Source organism: Peromyscus californicus, unplaced genomic scaffold (assembly GCF_007827085.1).
Source record: "Peromyscus californicus insignis strain IS unplaced genomic scaffold, ASM782708v3 Scaffold_6__1_contigs__length_162567912, whole genome shotgun sequence".
In the NCBI taxonomy this organism is placed as follows: Eukaryota; Metazoa; Chordata; class Mammalia; order Rodentia; family Cricetidae; genus Peromyscus; species Peromyscus californicus.
This window is the reverse complement of record NW_026294584.1, coordinates 12,959,931-12,985,676: the sequence shown is the minus strand read 5'-3', so window position 1 is coordinate 12,985,676 and position 25,746 is coordinate 12,959,931. Positions and strand designations below refer to the sequence as shown.

The 25,746-nt window shown below is 43.2% G+C and overlaps 1 protein-coding gene across 4 annotated transcripts in view; it reads left to right on the top strand.

Annotated features, from left to right (window-relative positions):
- The window catches only part of LOC128099286 (multidrug resistance protein 2), a 70,009-nt gene extending 45,207 nt beyond the window's left edge, over positions 1 to 24,802 (top strand). For 3 of the 4 annotated variants that reach the window (XM_052721106.1, XM_052721107.1, XM_052721108.1), the window contains 7 exons: positions 7,288 to 7,388; positions 8,584 to 8,724; positions 11,547 to 11,703; positions 13,497 to 13,694; positions 18,328 to 18,534; positions 22,229 to 22,375; positions 24,103 to 24,802. In XM_052721106.1, coding sequence (XP_052577066.1) covers positions 7,288 to 7,388; positions 8,584 to 8,724; positions 11,547 to 11,703; positions 13,497 to 13,694; positions 18,328 to 18,534; positions 22,229 to 22,375; positions 24,103 to 24,303 — 1,152 coding nt within the window. In that variant the 3' untranslated portion in view covers positions 24,304 to 24,802. Of the gene's footprint in view, positions 1 to 9; positions 2,100 to 7,287; positions 7,389 to 8,583; positions 8,725 to 11,546; positions 11,704 to 13,496; positions 13,695 to 18,327; positions 18,535 to 22,228; positions 22,376 to 24,102 lie in introns of those variants that run through there. The other variant, XM_052721109.1, reaches the window with a different exon arrangement.
- Positions 24,803 to 25,746: the final 944 nt, after the last annotated feature.

The window sequence follows — 25,746 nt, the reverse complement described above, 5'->3', positions numbered from 1 at the left end:
TTCTTCCAGAAAACTTCGGTTTCCTGCAGATTCGTAGCAGAAGAAAAGTGGACAACAGCTCTCTGAGCTCGAAGACTGGCAGCTGCTTGTCAAGGCTTTCCTGATTTCAGGCTGCTGCCTCCACTTTCTCCTGTGTTCCCATCCGGCCCTCTCCTCCCTTCCGTTCTTTTCTTCTCTCCCACCTTCTCTGTGTTCGGGGATGTAGGTGCGTTCTGTTACACATGATTGGGGAGGTTCAGTATGGAAAGTCCTGAGAGTGTTGCGTTCCTCTTTTCATGCCTCCGCTTTCCTCCCACGTCTGTTCTTCCCTTGACCCTGTTTGTCCTGCACCTTTACCTGTTTCTTTTTTCACAGCTTGACAAATGCTTTGGTGGACTTTCTGGGTTTCCTGGTAAATGTTCTATTTCTTGCAGTGACTGTAGTAGGTGTGTTGTGTTTATTGAGCTTCTTGATTTTTGTGGTGAAGACTTTTTATTTGAAGAAAAGCATTACGATTTTATAGTACTGATGTGCTTACAATGCCGTAGAGTGATGGTAGGAAGATAACCAAGTCTAAGAACCAGGAGACTGTTCCAGGCTCACGAAGTTACTTCAGCGTGAGTGAGGCAAGGAGTGCAGATGGAGATGGGTGTGTCTATGGCAGACTTTCAGAGTCATGGTCAGGTTCTACTTCAATGGTAGCTCCTCAGAGGGAATACAGTACATAGAGACCATGGCGGTGGCTATTCAAACCACCCTACTTAATACTAAAAATCAACCTCATTGTTCTATGTTCTATGTTCTCAGGTTACCATTTATTATTAAATAACTGGCATATAGCCGCCATCATCTTGTGAGCTGTATGTGTATTCTCTTACTTATTGCTGTCAGTAACTCTGCAGAATTATCCCTGTTGGAGAGGTGATAAAGCCCAAAATTTAGAGAGATCCTGGGTCTTGTCCAAAGTCACAAGGTAATGGATGTCTCACTGATCTACTCCCTCTAGTCATATCCTCCTGTACTCTATATTCTTCACACAAAATCCATTCTCATATCTATTAGATACATATCAGATCGTGCTAACCTGCACTTCAAATCTTGCCGTGGCTTCTAAGGAGTTGCGTATAGTCCAAGCTTTTATCCCGGCTGCAAACCCAACGTGGCCTAGTCCTGGATGACTGTTCCTTTCTTGCACTGCATTCTTTGTGGTCCACACTGCTGCAGCCACCACGGGCCTTGTGCAGCTCCCATCACACTCCTCTTCGATTCCCTTGGACCACGGATGGCTTGTTTACATCATTCGGGTTTCTGAATTGTATTTCCAGAGGCCATTCACACTCGCTGATTGCATGCCTCCTATCAGCCTCTGATGTTTCTGTCCTATTTCTTTATTAATGGACAGCATGTCTTCCTTGCTAAAACTTAAGTGCCTGCTTACCATCTTCAGTCCGTGATGTCAGAATGCGCTCATAGCCTTGACGTCTAAGGCGTGTGTTTGGCAGTGTTTAGTCATGTTCTTATGGACACACTGAGCACTTACTAAAAAAGCTGCAGTTTTTTTCCAATCGTGAAAGCCATAATCAAACATGAGTTTTTGAAGGCAGGAGGGGGAGGGTAAAGAAGTTTATTCATTTATTTTTTTCAAAATCATGCATTTTTCTTTCTCCAAAGATATTTAGTAAACGATTCTTTCAGAAAGAAACAGTACCATTTTTTACTCTTCCAACTAAAAGTTCTTCATTTGGGGAATTACTTAGTCTTTAAAACTTGTGGAGATTGAAGCTATAAGGGTAGAAGCTTCTGGTTAAGGTTTTTTCCTAATTGCTTCATTGCACCTCTAAATGAAGAGATAATTCTGTGGGATAGTATGTCATTTTACTGACCACAAAAATCTGTGCCTCAAACTCTCATTTTTATCAGCAACAAACACTGAGAATACATGATATTTACAAACTCACGAGAGCCCCAGCAGCCTGGCCTTAGGAAACAATGCACAGGAAGTCTTTCAGACGTCATTGAAGTTGACCATGGAACTTGTTTTCCATCACTCACTGCTGTGGTTTGTTCAGTTGTCTTACTAACCCAGAAAAGCTCTCCTATTTATTTGAACCCTATAATTAAAAATATTTTAATGTATCTGAACAAAGATTGTCTGGATAAATTTTTTTTCTCTAACATTTGCTTTTCCTTACTTTCAGGATTTTCTAAAATGCGTATATGTTTGGTGTGTGAGTATGCAGTTGTACGTGAGTATGGGTGCTTTTGCGTATGTGTGGGGAGGTCAGAGGTCAGCCTCAGGGGTCATTTCTCAGGAGCCATCCACCTTGTCTTTGAGTCAGAGTCCCTCACTGGGACCTAGAAACCACTGGTTAGACTAGGCTGTCTCAGCAAGTCCCAAGGATCCTCTTGTCTCCCTTTCTCCAGTGCTGATATTACAAGGAGAGTGAGAGGGGAAGTGTGTGTGTATGTGTGTGTGTGTGTGTGTGTGTGTGTGTGTGTGTGTGTACACTGAACATCCAGAAAATGATCTGTAATAGCCATACCTTTAGATTTAAATCAATTTATAAAGCGTGTAGCTAACAAACTAAAGTAAAGCAATAATAGCAAATAGCAGATAGATAGAAGCAACAGATAGTTAGCAATGCATCATCAAATAAAGTACTCAAAACATGCAGCAGAAATGACTAAAGTAGACTGGTTGAAAGAGCAGACAAAGGTAACAGCAAGTCAGGACTTCGGAGCATTGAGCAGAAATCGGCTGGGGAGGAGGCAGCCATGCTGAGTTACCGGCTGAGTGTCCTCTCTGTGAGTGGGCTTCTTCCAGAGGACTGGGTTTGCCCCCCAGCACTCCCAGCAGCTCACAATCATCTGTAACTCCAGTTCCAGGGCATCTGATGCTCTCTTTTGGTTTCCATGGACATGGCATGCAAGTGGTGCACAAACATACAGACAGACAAAACACACTGATACTGATACACATGAAATGATTTTTTCAATTCCCTTTCCAAATTTAGATACTTTGTATAGGATTCAGTGAAAAATAAGGGGGCTTCCCATTTTGGGGTATTCTTCTATAAATTACAACATAATGAGATGTATCATTAAAATCAGTTCTGACCTGTGAAAGAGCCTGAGAGAAGAATATCTGAACCAATAAGAGGAACTTCTCTTGGTGATCTATAGTTTTAGAGTTGAAGAGACGGTAGAGATCTTCTACCCATCCCCTTCATTTTACACATAAGAAGCATGAGACAGGTGGTTTGTCTCATGGCTGACAGAGATTGAAATCTCATGGGGGTATTTCTGTTCTTTGCATTCTCCACATCCCTTTACCCACATTCCAAAACGTGGCAAAGAATGTGTGTACTAAACAAATATCCTCATTAGTGGTAGTATGTTATCAGATTGTAATAGGATGGCAAAAATTTGGGGAGAGTATATCTGCCATGTTCCTAAAATATAGTGTGTTTTCAAATACCACTAAAAGGTATGTTAATGAAAGAAAAATAGCAAGGAATCGAACAGTAACACAGTAAGCCATCAGACTTTAAAGGTGAATAAGAAGAAACTAAGATACAAACAAGAAGAAAATTATAGAACCTAGTATGTTTTCCAGTGGTAACTCTAAGTGTAAATGATCCTAATTCCACAATTAAAAGGCACAGACTGGATGAATGGATGTAGAAGCAAGATGCAGCAATATGTAAGAAAGCTCACCTGTAAAATACAGCATCTGCAAGTGAAAGGACAGACAGCAATGGTCCAAACAAACGGAATCCGGAACCAAGAAGGTTTAGCCACACTTAGCCAGCAAAATGGAGTTTAAGGGAACATCGGAATACATAAAGGGGATTGCCATTTATTAAGGGGATGATTCATCAGAAGATAAGTTTCTGTGCACCAAGTGCCAGAGCACCTGACCTCACTGTTAGACCCGAAGGCTGTCTGGGTTCCAAGGCAGGAGTAGTGTGTGAACTGACGATCCCACTCTCCAGTACATTACCTAGATGGAAAAGAATTAACAAGGTGGTTTTCTCTGAGCACAGTAAGAGAAACTGAATAGGCAGTGCTAGGAAGGAAGTTTATGGCAGTGAACGCCTACCCCATAAAGAGATCTCACCCTGGTGATGCATCCAAGTCTTGTAGAAAGGTGAGAATGAACCAAACCAAAAACAGAAGGCTGGTCAGGACACAAGCGATTAAAATGGAGCATAAAAGAGCACCATCAGGGACCAGTGAGGAAAGATGGCTCCGTGGGTGGGAGCACTCACTGCCTGTCCAAAGGACCAAGATGGGTTCCAAACTCCAGGGATCCAATCTTGTGGCCTCAGTGGAGAACTTCACACACATGACATTCATACACACATACATAAATATAAATCTTTAAAGAGCTAATTAAACAAAGAGCTAGGTTTGTTTGTTTGTTTGTTTGTTTATTTGTTTTCGAGACAGGATTTCTTTGTGTAGCTTTGGAGCCTGTCCTGGAACTTGTTCTGTAGACCAAGCTAGCCTTGAACTCACAGAGATCCGCCTGCTTCTGCCTCCCAAATGCTGGGATTAAAGGTGTGCACCATGACCGCCCAGCTTAGTGTTTTTTTTTTAAAGATCAAATTGCTGAGCACTCAATTAGCCAAAAGAGAAGAGCTAAATAAATAGAACTTAAAAAAGGAAAGCATATGCTTAGTACTACTGGAAACTCAGGATCATTAGGGGATTTTTAATTTTTTAAGATTTTTTACTACTTTAAATTATATATCTGTCTTGTGTGGGTATATGCACATGGAATGCAGGTGTCCACAGTGGCCAGAGGTGTCAGATGCCTCCAGAACTGGAGATACAGGTGGTTGTGGGCCACCTGATGTGGTTTGGGGAATTGAACCCGGATCCTCTGAAAGAGAACAAGTGCACTTAACTGCTGAACCATCTCTCCAGACCCATTAGGGAACATGTCTAGGGGGGAAATGTTCATAACGTAGCAAATTTAGAGGAAATAGAATAATTCCTGAACAAATATGACCTACCAAAATTGAATCTAAGGAATTTAAGAATACAATAAAAACATGAGATTGAATGATAGTAAGTTTCCCAATGAAGAAGTGCACACTACAGATGAGAAAGGGAAGAAACCTCTCCATCTTCATTCTAGGAAGCTAACATGACCCAGCTACTAAAGCCTGAGAAGGACAGAAAAGGAAAGCAAAACAAACAACAAAAACCCAGAAAACTATACAAGAGTGTCTCTGGTCAAACAGACGTAAAAACCTTCAAGGTGTGCAAAGTGAACATGAACACTGGTTAAGAAAAGCTCGTGCTGACAGGCATGGTGAATGCTAGTGATTTGACATTCACAAGACAGGCAGGAAGAATGCTAGTTGCCAATATGGGTTAATGAGGTAATGATACTCTAGGCTACACAGTGAGATGCTGTTTCCAGAAATCAAAACAGGAAATGTACACCATGATAGAGTTGGAATTACTCCTAGGACGCAAGAATAGCTCAGTGTGCACAATTCAGAAGTGAGGTACATGAGTAAACACGGTCCTCTGAGGAGATCTAGAACAGCATTTGAGAAAATTCCACACCCCTTCTTGATGAAAGGCCTTATTAGTATAGAAGGATCATATCTCAACATACTAAAGGTTGTTACATGACAAACATATAACTAATATATTGAATGGAGAAAAAACTGAAAGCATTTCTTACAGTCAGGAGTAAGGCAAGGATATCTAATATCACTACTGTTCGATTTTAGCTCTAGAGATCACATGTGAGAAAAATTATAAAATTAAGAAAGAAGTGAAATCCTGCTTTCCAGATATTTTAAACACAAAAAGACTTTGCTGAGAAACTACCAGAACTGATGAGTTCACTAGAGAAGCATACACATGATATATCCGTGTGTGTATATATCTATAGAGAAGATACAAGGTAACACACACATATCAGTAGCTGTTCTACACACCAACCCACACCTCACTAAGACAAATGAGAAATCCAGTTCCTCACAGCTACAACAACCAAGCCCCTAAGAGCAACCCTGATTCCTGCTCTGCACTGACAAGTGACGAGGGAGGCTGGAGACAGCAAAGGGACCGGGAGATGACGAGTCCACAGCACTCAAAGCATCTGGCAAATTCTTTTTCTGCAGCCCCAGACCAGAAAGATGAACGGTTCAAATGTGGCATATGTGTATTGTTGGGCGGTCTGTTGTTTGCAGGGAAGCAGAATTGGAGTAGGTCACGTTACATGAGACAAAACAAGTATATGTTTTGTTTCATGAGTAGAATATGTTAAAAAGATGAGCGAGAACTACATGGGACTTGGAAGAGGTGAGGAGAGGGTGGAAGGGTAGATGGACCTGATGTGTGGATATATGGAACTTTCAGTGAATCCTGTTAATTTGTACAATTAATATTTGTTAATGACGAACAGCTTTTACTCTCTTTGACCTAGTGTTTTTACTTTCAAAAACTTTTCCTAAGAAAATCATTTTAATACCGGCAAATGCTCACATTCAAAGATATCTATGTAAATAAGAACTGAAAGTGCTGCTGGGCTGAAAACATGCTGCATTGTTAAGGTTGTCTAGAGTACCACACTACATGTATTTAATAACCTTGGAGAATGCTCTTTATCAAAACAGTCTAGAATTCAGAATCTATTTTACTATTAAAGATGTGTATATATATATATATATATATATATATATATATACATATATATATACACATACACACTTGGGGAAAAAGCAATGTTTGAGTGACTGTGTAAAATGCTGATGTTTAACTTTTTATTTTGTAACATATTCCAGATATGTTTTAAAACAACGGAACTTATAAAGAGATAAATATCACATTTTAAAAACATGTAAACCCAGGTATCGTGGTGCACAGCAGTATTAACAGCACCCAGACTGAAGGAGGAAGTTCTTCAGTGTTAGGCCAGGCTTGCATATTTTGCAAGACCTTGTCTCAAATAAATGAATAAATAAACTAAAGCAATTGTAAGGTTAAAATAAGTCCATTGTAGAAGCAAGATCACCGTAAGGGACACACTGAATTCTCAAACACCTTTTTAAAGCCAAGTAAAGAGGGTGGCTTTAGGTCACCTGTCAGCTTCATCGTCTATGGGGATCTCCCATACAGATCTGAAGTCCAGTTTGAGAAATTATTTAATATCCTTTTTCAGTAGAGACGCTTGTAGATAATAGTAAATGCTAAATACATTATAACAAATTACTTTTTTTTAATGTGGTATATAGAATTCATATTAACTGCCTGTTGGATCTTGTACCTGTTGTGTTTCAGATTGCCACTGAAGCGATAGAAAACTTCCGCACTGTCGTCTCTTTGACTCGGGAGCAGAAGTTTGAAAATATGTATGCCCAGAGCTTGCAGATACCATACAGGTGAGACACTCTCAGGAGTGGGCCAGGGCTCCGAGGAGTTCTCTAGTAAGGACTTCGGTTTTCAGGATTGCTTTTGCCAGAAGGTGGTGTGCACATGAAGAAAGTACTAGAAGGATTATCAAGGGAGAAAAGAAGAGACCTGTGCTGAGGCAGGGGCATGTGTGAGGTAGAAGCAGTGAAGGCTGGAGACAATGGGGAGGAGAGAGGAAGGGACAACTGTGAATGCCTCTGGTGTCCCGTTGGGACAGGGACCTGCTCTTTGCTGTATTTGGGGTGAAGGTTCTCTATGGAACATGAAATTGGAGGTGTTGTGGGACACTGCAGGGATCTCTCGAGGATAGTTTCTATTCCTTTCTTTCTTGGGGAGACCTCTTCTCCCTTTACCCCAGCAGTATCGATGAGGGCTCTAAAAAAAGGTGACCAGGACATGAGCAAACTCAACCTTGGAGTCTCAGCTTCTCTGGGACAAGGAGAGAACTAGATCTTTCTGGAGGGTTCCCAAGCACCTTTGTCATAATCATGGCAGGTCCTCTTTTTCTGGGAAAAGTTTTCATTTGAAATCCCAGTAAGTGGCAAAGACAAGAAGTTGGTGGGTTTAGCAGGAGGAGGAAGGTCAAAGGGCTGCCCATCTCCACCCTGTTCCTGCCCAGACTCCCCCCAGGTCCTTCTTGTTCAGACATTCCTGGAATGCTAATGCTTTATAAAGCCCCTGGCTGCAGACACTTAGGTGCTTTTTCTTCCCATAGCACATTGTCCCTCTGCTGCACTGATGATATGCACCTCATCTAGATCCCCAAGTACAAGGACATGCCTGCTGCCCTGTCACCCACAGCTTGAGGGTGTTGGTAGATGTGCTGAGTCCCAAAGTGGGGGAAAGGGCCATTTGTTAATATAAAAACAGGCTCCTCTGGTGGTGGTGGTGGTGGTGGTAGTGGTGGTGGTGGGGGGGGTGTGACAGGCCTAGTTATCAACCACTAAGATGCAATTCCTACCTTAAAGATGGAGGCACCACTGAGTCTCAGAGATGAGGCAGTTCCCTGTATTCACACTGCTAAGTAAGCAGGGCTCAAGCTGAATTCTTTAGAAAGGGAATCCACTGAGTCTGTCACTCTTGTGTGCCCCACTGTGAACCACAGGAAGTTACTTGAATGACTGAGAAATGCAGTGGAGTGATTCTGGGTTCTCTTCTTTCCAGAAACGCTTTGAAGAAAGCACAGGTCTTTGGGATCACATTCTCCTTCACCCAGGCCATGATGTATTTTTCCTATGCTGCCTGTTTCCGGTTTGGTGCCTACTTGGTGGTGCATCAATTAATGACTTTTGAAAATGTTATGCTGTAAGTATTGGATTCTTAAATAGATAACTCTTTGATAGATTGCTTTGTTCCAAGCCTTTGAACCAATAAAATTTGCTGACACAACAGTTTTAGATTTGTAAGACTCCTTCTTCTAATTAGTAAAGGCCAGAGGAAACTTGTGAAAAGTGGCCATTTAAAAAAGATCCCACACCAGGCAGTGGTGGCACACGCCTTTAATCCTAGCACTTGGGAGGCAGAGGCAGGCAGAGCTCTCTGTAAGTTCAACAGAGAAGCCCTGTTTTGAAAAACCTAAATCCCCCCCAAAAGTTTAAATAATATATGAGGGAAATTAACTATCTGTGTGTCTTATTTAGTTATGGTTTTTAATATTGCATTGTATTTCTTTAGCCTGTGTACAGAGTCCCAGGTAAAGGAAGTGGTGGATTCCCAGGGTTCTGGAATAGTCTCGTGCTTTATGCCAGTTCCAGGCTCACTGTTTATGACATAATGAAGTGCACATGGAGAAAGGCAGTGAGGGGTCACCACCAAAGCAAAGGGCCTGTGGAAAGACGTTCTGGTTCATGAGGGGTAACGTAAGCTTAGCGATAGACTTAGTCAAACATGGTACCTATTAAAACGGAAGACGCAGGTCAGTTTAGGGAAGTGTCTAGCATAAACATCAACAACTAGACTTGATATCTCTAAGGTCCTTTCTGGCCTGGGCTGTGATAGCCATGTCACAGATGAGGATGTGGCCTGTTAGCAGCTGTGTGGCATGATATATAAGGGAATTTTTGTCATATGTCATAGGTTTTGTGAGACTATGATGCCATTCCAACAACTAGCCACTATGCCTCAGTGACATGGAATTCTGAGATGGGCATAAAAGTTCTCATCTAACGTCCCTTCTGTGTTAAAGGAAGCTATAGATAGTTGGCTAGGGGAAAAGTCAGGGTCGTCCTCTGTGTATGCTTTATCTTGTAGCAGCCTTATAGTGGAGGGAGGGAGGGACGGAGGGAGGGAGGGGGAGAGGGAGGGAGGGAGGGAAGGAAGGAAGGAAGGAGAGAGAGAGAATACACAAATGATAATGAACAAGCGTACGAATCATACAAGACCTCCTGAGTCATAAACCTCCAACTGACAACATTGACTTCCGCTTTTCTTGTTGACTGAAGTACGTTTCAAGGCAAACCCAGATTGAAAGGGTTGCAAACCACACTTCATTTTTTAAACAGAAGTATTTGCAAAGGTCAGAGAGTAAGATGAAAGAATTGACTGTTTTGTAACTAGCCGCACTGCCATGCATTTAAGGAAGGGTGTTTCATTTAAAACTTTTGTTATTTTATAATTATGAGAGGTAGTCCTTCCTAATTATGAACTTGTTATTGCTTTCAGTCTGCTTTTCAATAACTGTAAGCTATTTTTTGAATGTGTGCTGTTTAAAAATGAGGAAAATATCCATAAAGAACATCTTTAAGTAATGCATTTTCTTCTGTGGATATATTAGCTACTATCGCTGTTACTGTGATACAATATCTTGACAAAAGCAACTTACAGGAGACAGAGTTATCCAAGCTTACAGTTGAGGGCTCCATTCCATCATGACAGAAGGCAGAGTAGCAGGAGTGTGGACAAGGCCAGTGGGTCACACTGCAACAGCAGTCAGGAGACAGAGAATGAACCAGAAGTTAGGACAGGATGTAAACTTCAAGGCCGTCCCCAGTAACCACTTCCTGCTGCAAGGCTCCAACTCCTAAAAGTAATACTTCCCAAACAGAGCCACCAGCTGGGGAACCAAGCGTTCATTATCACAACACTGGGTACCTTTCCATTCTTCCCTAAACGTTAAAATGACGTCAATGAAAAAGTAATGGGTGACTTCCTTAATTGTTATTGTTCAGATAAGTACAATGAAATTGACATGAAGATACTGAGTCGTGGCCATTAGTACTGTAGCTAAACAGGCCAGCACCCTGCTCTGTTTTTTTTTTTTTAATTTATTTATTATGTATACAGTGTTTTGTCTGCATGTGTGCCTGCAGACCAGAAGAGGGCACCAGATTTCATTACAGATGGTTGTGAGCCACCATGTGGTTGCTGGGAATTGAACTCAGGACCTCTGGGAGAACAGCCAATGCTCTTAACCTCTGAGCCATCTCTCCAGCCCCTGCTTTGTTTAATAGTGTTCACAGAAAAGGTTGTTTTTGTTTTGTTTTTCAATTTATAAACAAACTTGTGAACACATGAAATAGAGCAATCTCATGGTGGTCTTTTACATAGAATGTGAGCAGTGTGCCACAGCTGCCAGACATTGGTATGTGGGAAGGGACAAAGGTGGGGGCCTCAGGCATGGCCTCTGGGATCTGGGAGGCTGGAGTGGCCTGTCTGAGAAGAGCAGGTGAGGACATCCCTTCATTCTTGCCTGACACCCACAGTCCTTGGTGAAATGTTGTAATCCACTCCGGTAAAGGAGGAGTCCTTAGAGAAGCCAAGTGGGCTTCTTTCTAAAGGGTTCCCACTGACAGTAAGACAGAGAACCCAACGTTAACTACAGGCTGCAGGGAACGTCTTTCTCTCTTCCTTAGGGAACTAGAGCTTGGAGAATCAGGCCGGCTCCTGGCTCTGGTCCTTTATCTTCTGGTGTGCCTGTGCCATTGTCAGTGGGGCTAAGTGGGTGGTGAGAGGTATCATCTAGGCTGGCTCTGGAAGGGACCATGGTTGTTTCTTATAGTTCCTCTGTTTGTGTTTTCTCTACGAAGAGCAGTGGTCACTCAGCATCCCGCTTCCGGGTGTAGAATTGGCAGCTTGTGTCCCAGCAGCCGTGACTGTGTATGTGGTCTTTTCTTTCCTTTGTGTCGCAGGGTATTCTCAGCTGTTGTCTTCGGTGCCATGGCAGCTGGGAATGCCAGTTCATTCGCTCCTGACTATGCCAAAGCCAAAGTGTCGGCATCGCATGTCATCACGATCATGGAAAAAATCCCCGAGATTGACAGCTACAGCCCCGAAGGCCTGCAGCCTGTGAGTTTATTCTTTCAGTTTCATGAGCTGCTAACCCCAGGGACAAAAGTAGTTGAAGAAGAAATTTAATAAAACGTGTGCTTTTTAATATATTAATTGTAATATAAAACTTTCCAGGTCATGGGTTTATTTTATAAAATACTAATATATAATTAAAATCCAGTACACAGAGAGATAAAATGCCATCCTCTTATAGGCAGATTATGGTGGAAAAGCTTTATTGCATTTGTGTTATACATTAGGATGGCATTAATGCCTCGTGGCATAGATACATTGATTTTCTTTTTTTTAAATTGTTTTTATTTAGGTGTATATATGCGTGTGGATGTTCTCTTGCCACAGCGCACATGTGGAGGTCAGAAGGCAACATTAGGGGTTGGTTCTCTCCTTCCACCTTGTGGATCCTGGGGATTGAATTCAGATTGTCAGGTTCAGTAACAAGGTCCCTGTGCACTGAGCCAGCTTGCCGGCCAAGGCGTTGATTCTTTTAGAGTCTATTTATTAATCTCTATCTTGGTGAAATGAAGGTCAGCTGCAGTAGAATTTCACTACATATGTTACTAACCACTTGATGAGGTCTTTTTCTCTCCATGGATAGAATCCATGAGCATGTAGGTTAGCACTCTTTCATTGTTAGGAGTCCTAAGCCTTTGAGGACTGAACTAGCAGGCCCTGAGCTATGAGAAATGGGTGCCTATTGCTCCAGACTTTAGAAACCAGAGACTACGGATACTAGGTGCTCATGTGAGGGGTCCATTGCTCTAGGCTTTAACCACCGACTGCCCCAGTAATTTGAAACTATTATAAGTCTCACTGGCCAACAACGGTGAGTGGTAGCAGCACACAGGACTTGCTAAGTATTACAGCTGCAGGGCAGGACTCCAGCATCAGGACCCTTAGCTCCTACAGCGAGCAGTTAGTATTACAGGTCTTGAGCCTACGGTGTCAGGACTCTGGTCCTTAAAGCTTTGCAGTTCTTCCAACAACCACGTCCTAGAGTTTCTCATCTGACACTCTTCACAGTCCTTATCGTCTCTACCTCCGCTTCCCATCCATGTCATTTTCTGGAACTCTTCAGCTCCCCTTCCCTGACACGGCAGCCATTGCTGACTGGTGCTACTACCGTCTCCTCTTTGTGTTGTGAGTCCACTCTGCTAATGAGAAAGAGCAAAGGTAGCAAGCCAACACCTAGATAGCAAGACTGCATGGACACTAATTACAGGCCCTCTGCTGGGCCACTGGTACCAGTACTCCTGGTACTACCCTGCTGTCCTGGGTGAATGTGCTTGCTGGAGATCCTTGTGACTTCCACAACAAGCTCTTTGAAACAGTTTGGCTGGAAATGGTGCTTTTCCCCCCATTGAAACAGTGCGTTTGCAGCAAGCAGCTGTAATTGAAATACTTCTTCCTTCAGAAATTGATGTGTTCAGTGCAGCCAAGGTGGCATCAAGGCAGTTCATGCAGCTGTCGAAGGGGCTGCTCAGCTGATAGCCTTCTGCTCAAGGAAGCCAGAGAATTAGAGAAGGGCCTGTCAAATAGTCCATTTTTGGACTCTTTTAATCATTCATGGGAAGGGTTAAAAGGGTGTATACAATAAAGATTTAGTACTCAGTACAGTGCTAACAGTAGTTAATAGTATTTAACAGTGCTTAAAAACTCACCCTAGCACTCAGGGAAAGGTGGGTCCTTTTGATCTGTCTCATCTCACCTGGCAGCTGGCGGTGGCCAGGGTCAGCTCTACTCTGTTTTCAGTATTGCCATAATCAAATTGACTACCTTTATTATCATTTTAGAATACGCTGGAAGGAAATGTGAAATTTAATGAAGTCGTGTTCAACTATCCCACCCGACCCGACATCCTGGTGCTTCAGGGGCTGAACCTGGAGGTGAAGAAGGGCCAGACGCTGGCCCTGGTGGGCAGCAGTGGCTGCGGGAAGAGCACAGTGGTCCAGCTGCTCGAGCGGTTCTATGACCCCATGGCCGGCACAGTGGTGAGCACACTTTTGTACTCAGACCATCTTAGATTTCAACATCCAAATGCCTGGATATTCTTAACTCGTGATTATAAGCCATGTTTGCTTTTCACGCCTTCAAATAATAACCCCACTGAGAAACATCCTACAGCTAAAGTTTGGTGTCTGAGCTGGACCATCTGCCCTAGACACCGTCTCCATCTGCTCCTCTCTTTTCTTCACGAGGGACCTACTTACCTCCCATCTCCTTTGCCCGAGAAAGGTATCAACAATTAAAGTAGCCTGGGAAACAGAAAAAGTGTCGAGGAGTGACAAGGAGATGAAAACCAACTACTGTCTTCCATGAAGGAAAAGATGTCAGTGAGGACAACGGGGCATTTGTAGCAGGCTTTCTCCCAAATAAAGACAGAGAGAGATATTAATTATAAATGTGCTCAGCCTTATCTTATGCCTGTCCCACTAACTCTTATAACTTAATTTAACCCGTTTCTCTTCATCAGCATTTTTCCTCAGGGCTTTTTACCTCTTTTTCTTTCTGTATGTTATTGGTGAAATTATTAAGGCCACTCCACGTAGTTAAAAAGAGATTTATTTAATGGCATAACTTACAAATTAAGGGATAGGTAGGTCGCGGGGTCTGGGGAAGGTGTATTGCAGTCCAGCGGTGTTCTCTGGAGCTCTGCTTGGTCCACCTCCACTGTCCAGGACCAGAGAGAGAGAGCGAGCGCTGGCCCATCCAGATTTTGAGTCTCCAGGCGCCTCCCTTGGCCCTGCCTTGTAGGCGTGACAGTTGCCGAAGCCTCAATGGGGGTTGGAACTTCCAGATCAAAGCTGGAATGGCTACCCACTACAGTATGTCCTACTTTTCCTGCTTCTTCTGTGTCTGGCTGGTCCCGGGTGTCTCCCCCTCGTTCTCCCCCATTCTGTCTTCACTCTCCTCTCTCTGCCCACCAACCCCGCCTATCCTTCTTCTGACTAAGCTATTGGCTATTTTTCTTAGACTAGTCGGGTGCCTTAGTCAGACAAGGTAAAAGGGCAACACATCTTTACATAATTAAACAAATGCAGCATAAGCAAATGTAACGTACCTTTACATCATTAAATAAATTCAGAATAAACAAATGTAACATATCTTTACCTAATTAAGGTAGTATTCCACAACAGGAATTTGTGTAAGATGAGGACTGAGAAGAATGGTGACAGGAGGTGGCAAATTAATGGACTGTCCCCAACACTTTGTACTCTCAGTAAATAGGTGATGGGCACAAACGGACTAGCTGCTTGAAGGATGGTTGGGAGGAAACATGGAGATTTAGGGGGGTGTGGACTATGATGCAGTCAACATTGAAAGAAGTAAGTAAGAACAGCAGCGGGGTAGGAGACACTCGAGGGAACGAGCTCAAAAGGAGAAATCTGGAGGCCTGGGAAGACAGCTCAGCAGTCAGGAGCACTCACTGCTCTTGCAGAGGACCCAGGTTCAGTTCTAAGCACCCACATGGTGGCTCACAACTGCCTGTAACTCCACTTCTAGGGGTTGCTGGGATCTAAACTCTAATCTTCATGACTAAGCAGCAAGAGCTCTGAATTGCTAAGTCATCTTTCCAGACCCCTTAAAACTTTTGAGATGGGGTCTCATGTGTGCCACACTGGCGCTGACGATAACCTTGAATTCACGATCTTCCTGCCTCCACCTGAAGAGTGCTGAGAACACAGGCCTATGCCATGACGCGGGTTTCCTGGTGCTGGAGATGGATCCTAGTGCTCCTTGCTGGTCAAGCAAGCACTCCAGTACCCGAGCTTCATCCCTAGCCCCCAGAGTGCATGCTCACTGAAGTTCTGCTCACAAGAGCTGTGTTCCGAAGGCAGCCTGGGTGCCCATCAGCAGGTGAACTACTGAAGAACAATGCCGCTTTTCTATACAATGGAATGTTACTCAGGTATAAAGAATGAAATCATGCCCTTTACAGGAAAAGGGTACAGTGAAGAGAGTTAAGTTATATAAACTGGGTTTTCTCTTGTATGTGGAAGTTGGGTTTAATATAAAAAATTACATCAAAGTAGAAGATAGACTACTTTGGAAGAGGAAGGAGAATGGTAGTTTGTAGATTAATACATTCTAATAGAAAAGGTGAATATTTTAAATTAAAAAAATCATAAAAAATCTGAATACCAAAACCTTAGATTGTGGACTCTTCCTCCTTCAGCAGCTGACTTACAAGGAAGGGCTTCCTGCCTGAAGCCTCGCCTCCCTCCCACCCAGAATGCTGTTCTACTCCCATAATCCACATGGACTTGAAAGTCCTACACCTCGCTTTTATTAACTTTACTCTGCTCCTGGCCTGGGCTTTCTCCCCTCTCCAGTCTGTTCCCATGCCCCACAGCTGGGGTCTTTGGTCCCTTTTAGATACAGGTCACAATGACCTCCTAAGAGTTGTTGTGAAGATAAATGAGAGAGTGTGTGCATTGTGCTTATCACAGAACTGAAAATGTTTTCAGTGCTTGATATTTTCACTTTATTCCAGAGTACGTACACATGCAGTAATATATAGACAGCACTTGATTACCGCACTAGTGATCAGTGGACGTGACAGTCTGTAGTAGAAAGAGCTGATCATTTTGATTAGCCTTACATCATCCCATACTAAGTTTTGCTTTTCTAGACAGGCCTTCACGTGGGCTTGGATCTTGTGAGCAATTTCCAAAATTCCTAGGTCCCCCGTCAGACCACTGGTGTGCCTCTACCACAGACACTGAGCTTGTATCTGTTTTATATTCTGGGCTTTCAGACATGTTCTTAGAGGAAGGATTCTTCGGCTAATATTGATTTTAAATAGATTCCAAACTTGGTGTGTTTTACAGCTATAATTAGGGCCAAGAGTGTTATTGTAGTTGATGAAGTGTGCAGATTCCCTAACGCTTACTGGAATCATCCAGACTTGCCTGTGGTTCTGTGAGATAATACGTGTTTGCTTCCAGGGATAGAGACAGAATAGATTTCTTTAAGGTTCATTTCTTCAATTTTCCATTTGTAAAATACAATCCTCCCCCTAACAAGATTCCCTGTTCAGCTATATTCTTATATGGATTTCTTGCTGTGCGTTTGTTTAGAGATAGAGTTTTGCTACGTACTCCAAACTGGCCTAGAACTCGGCATGTTAGCTGAGGATGGCTTGATCCTTCAGTCTTCTGCCTCAGCTGCCTCAGTGTTAGGGAAGTAGGGTAGCACTGCCATGCCAGTCACATACATTTTACTGCTTCTCTCCATCCTTTGTTTTCCACTTCGACTTATTAAAATGTTTAGAAAGCCAAGAGAGTAGATGCGCAGAGTAGTTATGGCAACTCGCCTTGGTACCAGCAAGGTCATGGTATGCCTTCTCTCCATATAACTGCCAGTCTCACAAGCAGAAATGCATTCCTGTGGCAAAGATCTACCCTAGTTCTGGGCAGAGCTCTGCAAGGCCTCAGCCAGTCACAAGGTATACTCTTATCACTGTTGCTTGACTATCCAAAACTAAGGTACTAGGATCTTCTTCAGAAGCCATTAACAGCTCCTTCACTTCAACGCCAACAATTATTTTGCAAAGGAGGTCTATTTAGTTGACATCTGTATCAGAAAAGAGTTTAATCAGCAAACCTATGCAGGGGCCTCCCCAGCTCCTACACAATCATCTGGAGCAGTGGTTCTCAACCTTCCCAATGCTGCAAACCTTTAATACAGTTCCTCATGTGGTGCTGACCCCAACCATAACATTTTCGTTGCTACTTCATAACTGTAATTTTGCTACTGTTATGAATGAATCATAATGTAGGTGTCTGTTTTCTGATGGTCTTAGGCGGCCCTGTGAAAGGGTCGTTCTCTGGCATTGTGACCCACAAGTTGTGAACTGCTGATCTAGGGAGAAGGTGGCCTTTCCCTTCCAACTCTTGGCCCAGTATTAAATATAGCATGAATCCTTCTATACATTTGTCCATTTGTCCATCCTCCCCCCACCACACATCACATATCACACACACACACACACCTGAGAGAGAGAGAGAGAGAGAGAGAGAGAGAGAGAGAGAGAGAAACTGCTGTAGCCCTTGAGCCCTTAGAATGGACCTCACTGGGCTACAATCCAAGTGACGGTAGTGCAGCATTGCTTGAGACAAGGCGCTCTGCTTTTTCTAGGTCATGGCCCCTTCCTCCATCTTCAAAGCTAGCAGCAACTACCTCAGAGCAGCCTGCTCTTGTCCTCCTCTTCCACAGTTAAGAACCTCAGGAATACATTGTTTGCACCAAGATAATCGAGACAACCATTGTATTTGAGAGTTATCCAATTAATAGCTTAATTCCGTGTGCTACCTTAATGCCTCTTTGACAAAATACATTCACAGTTTCAAGAGCTCAGGACATGGGTATTTTTAGGAGGGTTATTTTTTGTTTATTACTGCGTAAATCAAAAACCAAGGTTAAAACATTAGAAATGGGGTGTTTCCCCAAAGTGCACACTTATGGTGTCCCTGAACAGACCTTAAAAATCCAAAGTAACACGAGCAAACCTCCTTTCATCTCATGGCAACCCACAGTCTTAAAGTGTGAAATAAAGGTGCTGATTTTGCTAAATCTGAATCGTGCTGGTCCTGAAGTTGATCTGTGAACCTTTGCTCCCAGTTTCTAGATGGCAAAGAAATAAAGCAACTCAATGTCCAGTGGCTCCGAGCCCACCTAGGCATTGTGTCCCAAGAGCCCATCCTGTTTGACAGGAGCATCGCGGAGAACATCGCCTATGGAGACAACAGCCGGGTCGTGTCCCAGGATGAGATCGTGAGGGCGGCCAAGGAGGCCAACATCCACCAGTTCGTCGAGTCACTGCCTGATGTATGTCTCTCTCCAAACTAAGATTATCAGAGAAAACTTAGCAGTCAAAACATACTCCACATGTATACAGAGATCTGACCACAATTTCCCTTGCCTGTCAGATGTTTAGTTTACCTGATCATAGGAGTCTTTGTGAGGAAGGAGCAAAGGGTTACATCCATTCAGGAGCTGTCCAGGAGGAGGAGGCCTGGTGCAGACCACAGCTTATAGACTGGAGGCACCACTCCTCCAGGGGGATAGTCCCCATTCTCCAAGTCTGAGGGAAGGGCCAGGCAGCCATATCTGTGTCTTCTGATTCTGCCAAAAAAGCACATTCATCACTGCCTCTCCCCTTTCTCCATTTCTAGCCCATCTATCACTCGGCAGCTCCTCTGTAAGCTTCAAGCCTCATTCTGGAGTTAGGCCAGGCCAACAGCTGGACCTATGCCAGAAAGACAGCTCTCTAATTCAGGCTGAGTCATTGAGAAGACCATAGTATTGTACAATTTCTAACCACTGTGAGTTTCATGGGCCCCAGGCTATACTTATGAAGCTGATTATTAAAATGTTCCCTGGGCTGTTGTCCTGTGGACTACCTCTCACTTCTTCCAGTAAGTTAGATAAATTGGAATACTGCCTCTATCTTAGGCCCTTTTAGTTATTTTATTTTTATTGTTTTTATTTTATGTGTATGGGTGTTTTACCTGCATGTATGCCTGTACACCACTTTCAGACCTGGTGTCCACAGAGGCCAGAAGAAGACATCAGATACCATGGGACTGGAGTTACAGACAATTTTGAGTTGCCATATATGTGCTGGAAATTGACCTGGGTCCTCTGGAAGAGCAGCCAATACTTTTATTTTTTATTAAGAAAATTTTTCCATTCATTTTATACACCAATCAAAGATCCTCCTCTTCCCTCCTCCTGCTCCCCAGCCTCCCTCTCCCAACCCACCCCCTACTCCCCCCCACAAGAAGGCAAGGCCTCCCATGGGGAGGCACATCCAGTAGAGGCAAGTCCAAACCTCTCCCCCTGCCTCAAGGCTGTACGAGGTGTCCCATCATACGTAGTAGGCTCCACAAAGCCCCCTCATGCACTCGGGATGGAATCTAATCCCACCGCCAGGTGCCCCCAAAGCAGATCAAACTACACAACTGTCTTGCCATGCAGAGGGCTGAGCCTAGTCCCCTGCAGGCTCCACAGCCATCAACTTTCATGAGTTCCCATTAGTTTGGTTTGGTTGTCTCTGGAAGTTTTCCCATTATGATCCTGATGCACTTGCTCATAGAATCCCTCTTCTGTCTCTCTCTCTCTCTCTCTCTTTCTCTCTCTCTCCTCCTTCCTACCCCCGACTGGACTTCTGGAGCTCTGTCTGGTGACTGGCTGTGGATCTCTGCATCAGTCATTGGAGAAAAGCTCCATGATGACAGTTAGGATATTCACCAATCTGATCTCTGGGGCAAGCCAGTTCAGTTCACTTCAGACGCCCTCTCCACTATTTCTAGTAGTCCAAGTTGGGGTTATCCCTGGGGATTCCTGGGAATTTCCCTAGCACCCAGTTTCTCTCTAGCCCCAGGATATCTCCCTCTTTCATGGTATCTTATTCATTGCTTTCCCCCTCCCTCCCTGTTCCAGCTCAATCATCCCATTCCCTTATCTGCTACCCTCCATTGCCCACCCCTCATCCCCAGTTTACTCATGGAGATCTCATCTATTTCCCCTTCCCAGGGCTATCCATGCATCCCTCTTAGGGTCCTCCTTGTTAGCTAGCTTCTCTGGAGCTGTGGGCTGTTGTCTAATTATCCTTTGCTTTACATCTAGTATCCACTTATGAGTGAGTACATACCATGTTTGTCCTTCTGAGTCTGGGTTACCTCACTCAGGATGATATTTTCTAGTTCTATCAAATTGTGTGCAAATTTCATGCTGTCATTGTTTTTCTCTGCTGAGTAGTACTCCATTGTGTATATGTACCACATTTTCTTAATCCATTCTTCTGTTGAGGGGTATCTAGGTTGTTTCCAGGTTCTGCAGCCAGTACTTTTAACCACTGAGCCATCTCTCCAGCTCCAGGGCTTACCCAAATAATATACTCCTCCCATTATCATTAATTAAGTTACTTATTATAGGAAATGCCCTCTATAAAATAAGTTTTAATAGCCTCAAGCCAGGCAGGAAGGCGGAAGCCTCATGGGCAAGGAGGGCAAGATGAAGTGGCCCTAACTCTTCCCAAGTTCCATCTTTTCATGTGGCTCCTCCACAGATAGCTGCTCCTGCTGGACTAGAAGGAGGTCTGTCCCCTTCTCCTCCCCAGTGTGGTCCAGCCATGGCTGATTGACTCTTGAGATTGAAACACTCAAAGTACAAGCCTACAGACCCCTTTGCTAATAAGATTCACTGCTTGTCCAAGCTTGAATCCTCACCTTAGAAGTTGTTATAAATGCAGATTTTTCAGTCCATATATTATCTCTTCTGAATGGAAAAAATAGAAAAAAGAACAAAAACCTGGCAGTCAGACCCAGGCATTTGTTATTTAAAGCCCAGGTCCTAGGGTTCAGAATAGAAGACACAGCAGGGTGACTGTGCTCTCCCACAAGGACCTGTCTTTCTGGACTCCCGATCTACCACTCTGTCATTGAGCCCCATTCTCCAAGCATTTCCTTCTGAGTGTTAGCTTTAGACTTAGCCTTACTCTGCCACAGTGTGTATCCTGCTTCCTACAGAGGTAACAGCACCATCTTCTCTGCTCCCCAAGGATCTGCTGAGTCAATTCAGTCTGGTAGCCCTGCACTCACCCAGGCCAGGACCCATCAGAGCGCCTGGACTCTGGGGCAGCCATAGCTCAGGGGTGGAGCCTGTTCCAAATATTGTTCTGTCTTCCCCAGAGCCCTTCTTCTCTACAAATGCTGACCTTGTTCTGCCCGCCATAGAACTGGAGTTGCCAAACAAGATGAAGACAAGCGCCCCTTATTTGAGCATGGATTTTATAGTCAAATTCACGAAAATCAGAGCTGTGTGTGACTAATTCTAGCCTGCCAAAGGCCTACAGATAAATAAGGCTGTATGTTTTCTGGTTACTCATGCTATCTCATCCTCGCCTGCTTTCTGATATTACACAATCTTTTAGCCTGTGTCTTTGTTATCGTATATAGTAATTTGTGACAGTTTGCTGCTGTTGAGGTTGATCGGGGAATGGAATCGGATAAAGAAGGCTCTGTTTTCAGCTTAGTGGAATTCCTCAACACTTTAAAATAACTTAAATGTTGGAGATAATTTAATAGAAACACACCCAAAAGCTAATAGTCTAAGGATTTCTTTGCTCAGTTTAAAGTCATGCGGAGGGTGTCACCTGCTGGTGACAAGATGTTCCTGTTATTGTGAGCAGCTGTTCAAATCATTTCCTTTCTCCTGCCAGTCTTTGTTACAAATACAGTGAAACCAGGAGATGGGAGATAATGGATTGCCATATCCTTGCACTGAGAGCGTAGGGCTTATTTACACTAAAGCTATAATTTGGGGGCCCCAATATCTGCTTTCAAAAACAGAGATAAAGCCTACCCATCAGAGCTTTTTCCTGGTTTGTTTAGCTTTCTGTGAACCTAATTTTAACCTCGGAAACTAAATTCATCTAATTATTCTTTTTACTATGGCCACACTGTCTTTGCACTTTGTCATCAGCTCTGTTTTCATAACAACCCAATTCTGTTTCCAGAAATACAGCACCAGAGTAGGAGACAAAGGCACTCAGCTGTCGGGTGGGCAGAAGCAGCGCATCGCCATAGCGCGCGCCCTCGTCAGACAGCCTCACATTTTGCTTCTGGATGAAGCCACCTCAGCTCTGGATACCGAGAGCGAAAAGGTAAGGGTTTAAGTTGACTTCCTTCTCTGCCGTGGTGGAGAACGCTGAGCCAGACAGCTGACTGCTGCTCGTGTTGGCTCCCAGCGCAGCTTAAATGCCTACCGCTGGGCCTTAGGAGTCCTGAAGTGATGAGGGGCAAATTAATCTTGGGCCCTCTGTGTTCCGTGATGTCTGCCTACAAGCTGCATGCTTGCAGCAGTCTGCTCCTGCAGGCAGCGTCTCTGCAGCAGCCCGTGAAGAGCTGAAGGGAGACTGGGCTGAAGTTTGGCTATGCCCTAAGACACATGCTGCTGGTACCTGCCAGCCTGAGAAAGGTTAAGAGTTCAGTTGTGTGACAGGTAGATGATCAGGGGTTTTACTGCTGTGATGGCTTTGGCGTGCTCCAGCTTCCTGATGCTCTGTGGAGCTGGCTAGAGGACGCTTTAGGGATGTTGTGTGGCAGGGCCCGAGAGTGTTTTTAAAGGGTGGACTCTATAGACTGCCCTTACCTTGCATTAGACATCTTCTGTCTTAGAACTTATCTAAAGGGATTCTTTTCTTTTCTTTTTTTTTTTTTTTTTTTCTGATGTGGTAGATCCCTCAGTCTCTAAACTTTATATCATAGTTCACTTACACCACTGTTTTTTTTTCTTTTTTTAACCAATTATTGTTGTTGTTTTAGAGACAGGGTTTCTCTATGCAACAGCCCTGGCTGTCCTGGAACTCACTCTGTAGACCAGGCTGACCTTGAACTCAGAGATCTGCCTGCCTCTGCCTCCTGAGTGCTGGGATTAAAGGCATTCATCACCAACACACCCAGTGTGTTTATTGTTTTATTATGAATAATGGGTTTTGCTATGATATTTTATACATCTTTATCATTGTACTTTGCTCATTATTTACCCCCTGACTATCTTACTCCATCCAGCATTCCACCAAATAGTTTCCTTTTTTCTTTCACACTCAAAAATATATATTATGTATGTAAAACATATAGTTGTTGCTATACCTAGATCCACATATGAGAGAAAAGATGTATTATTGCATCTGTCTTACACCTGCTTTTCTTTTGTCTTCTCCCCTTGACCCTTTCCAACCTCCACATAATCTCCCTTGTACTTTTACATCATATACACATTTAAATATAAGTTCTGTATAGGGGAAAAACGTGGCATTGATCCTTCTGAGTCTGGCTGATTTCTCTTAGCGTATTATCTCCGATCCCATTTCCTTCAAATGATGCCATCTAATTCTCCCTAATGGCCAAATAAAACCCCATTGTACATATGTGCCACGTTTTCTTTATTCTTTCATCTGTTCATGTGCATCTAGCCTGGGTCCACATGGTGGCTGTTATAAACGTGTATGAACATAGATATGCAAGTACCTCTGGGATCATGACTAGAACCTTTACTACATTCTCAGGCACAGCTATGGCTGGTTATGTTTCTGTTTTTGTTCTGAGGGTCTTCCACACTGGTTTCCATAGTGGATGTTCCAGTTCACATTCCCACCAGCAGTGCCTAGCAGTTTTTCTTTCTTCTTACCCCCCTCAGAATATGTCGTCCTTGATTTTCTTAATGTCAGTCTCTGACTTCCCTATGGTAGAATCAGCTTAGTTTTAATATGCCTTCTCTGACAACACAGTTAAAGAAGGGTGTGGTAGAGAAAGCCTGGGTCTGGTTGTAGAGGGGGAGCTAAAGGAGGAAGCCGTTTCATCCTAAATCTTCCGTGTGACCTTTCAACAGGTTGTGCAGGAAGCCCTGGACAAAGCCAGGGAGGGCCGCACCTGCATTGTGATCGCGCACCGCCTGTCCACCATCCAGAACGCAGACTTGATCGTGGTGATTCAGAACGGCAAGGTCAAGGAGCATGGCACCCACCAGCAGCTGCTGGCACAGAAAGGCATCTATTTCTCAATGGTCCAGGTTGGAGCAAAGCGCTCGTGAACTGTGACTGTCTTAATATTGGTGTTTAAATATGGCACTTAACCAAAGTTAAAGGTAATTTCATCAAGATGACAGTCTCCAGCAACTTTGTATTTAAATGAACCGAAATTGAAAAAAAAAGTCATTGAATGGGGGCAGTGTTTTTGATTGCATTATGTGATCCGTAAGAGAACTTAAAGATTTTTTTTTTTTTTTTTTTTCGAGACAGGGTTTCTCTGTGTAGCTTTGCGCCTCTCCTGGAACTCACTTGGTAGCCCAGGCTGGCCTCGAACTCACAGAGATCCGCCTGGCTCTGCCTCCCGAGTGCTGGGATTAAAGGCGTGCGCCACCACCGCCCGGCTCAAACTTAAAGATTTTTTAAATAAAATATGTAATTTTGTTTCAATTTTTAATTTCAACCCTACTTTGTTGTATTATTATAAAGATTATAAAGGTTGTAAAAAGTTCTGAAATATGCCATAAAGTGCCTATAAAAATAAATTTTCTATATTTGGAGTCATCCTGTCTGTCATGTGTATGAATTTATATATTCTTCCAAATAGAAGGCTGTAAATTATTTCAGCTTTCAAAACAGTGGATTTTAAGAACCTGTCTACTTTTATGAGATGGTTAAGTAGTTTAAGTAATTTTCGTTCAGGATGTCTTTTCACATGGAGCTTCACAAAACCGCCTGTTAGCTGTTCCCTGGACTTGGTCCACTGGTTTTCATATTGCCATTGCTGATGGATCTCAAACCCAGCCCACAGAGCATCGAGCAACTCTAGGGAGTGGAGGGAGGTACAGTTGTGAAGTAGGGATTGTTCAAGAGTAGCTTAACTTTCTTTCATTGCTCTAAGAAAGAGCTCTTCAATGATTCTTACAATTTTGTAGCTTGAATTACTCCTTGATAACACTTCGGTCTCTTCCAAAGCTGATCCTCCTGACCGAAGATGTTTCAAATGTGCCATGATTTTCATTCCATCATGACATAAACAGGAAAGCAAGAAAACGTCACAAAAATCTTAACCCTAACACAAGGTAAACACGACTGTGAATCACAAGCTCCAGGGCCATATTTATTATAAGTGATTGGTACCTTTAATATATAAAGTGCTCATAAAAAGAAAAAAAAAAACTATGAGTAAACGATATGATCAACTCATTCCTACTGAGAAATGCATGACAAAAATCCGTACAATTTTAATAATAAAAAAAAGTGCAAGTTAAAATAGCTGTCTTGCTTAGTAACTCCTGTTAAATAGAAGGCATCTTTTCTATGACGCTTGTGATTCTCTGGGTCACTGATCAAAACTTAAATATTAACAACAGAACAAGTGTTTTTAATAAGCATATACTTCAATATAGCGATGTCAATTCTTGAAATTTAGTTAAGAGATACATGAAACGATGCTGTTGAACCATAACCTTGAATATTAAGAATTATAGAGTTTTAATGATAACAAC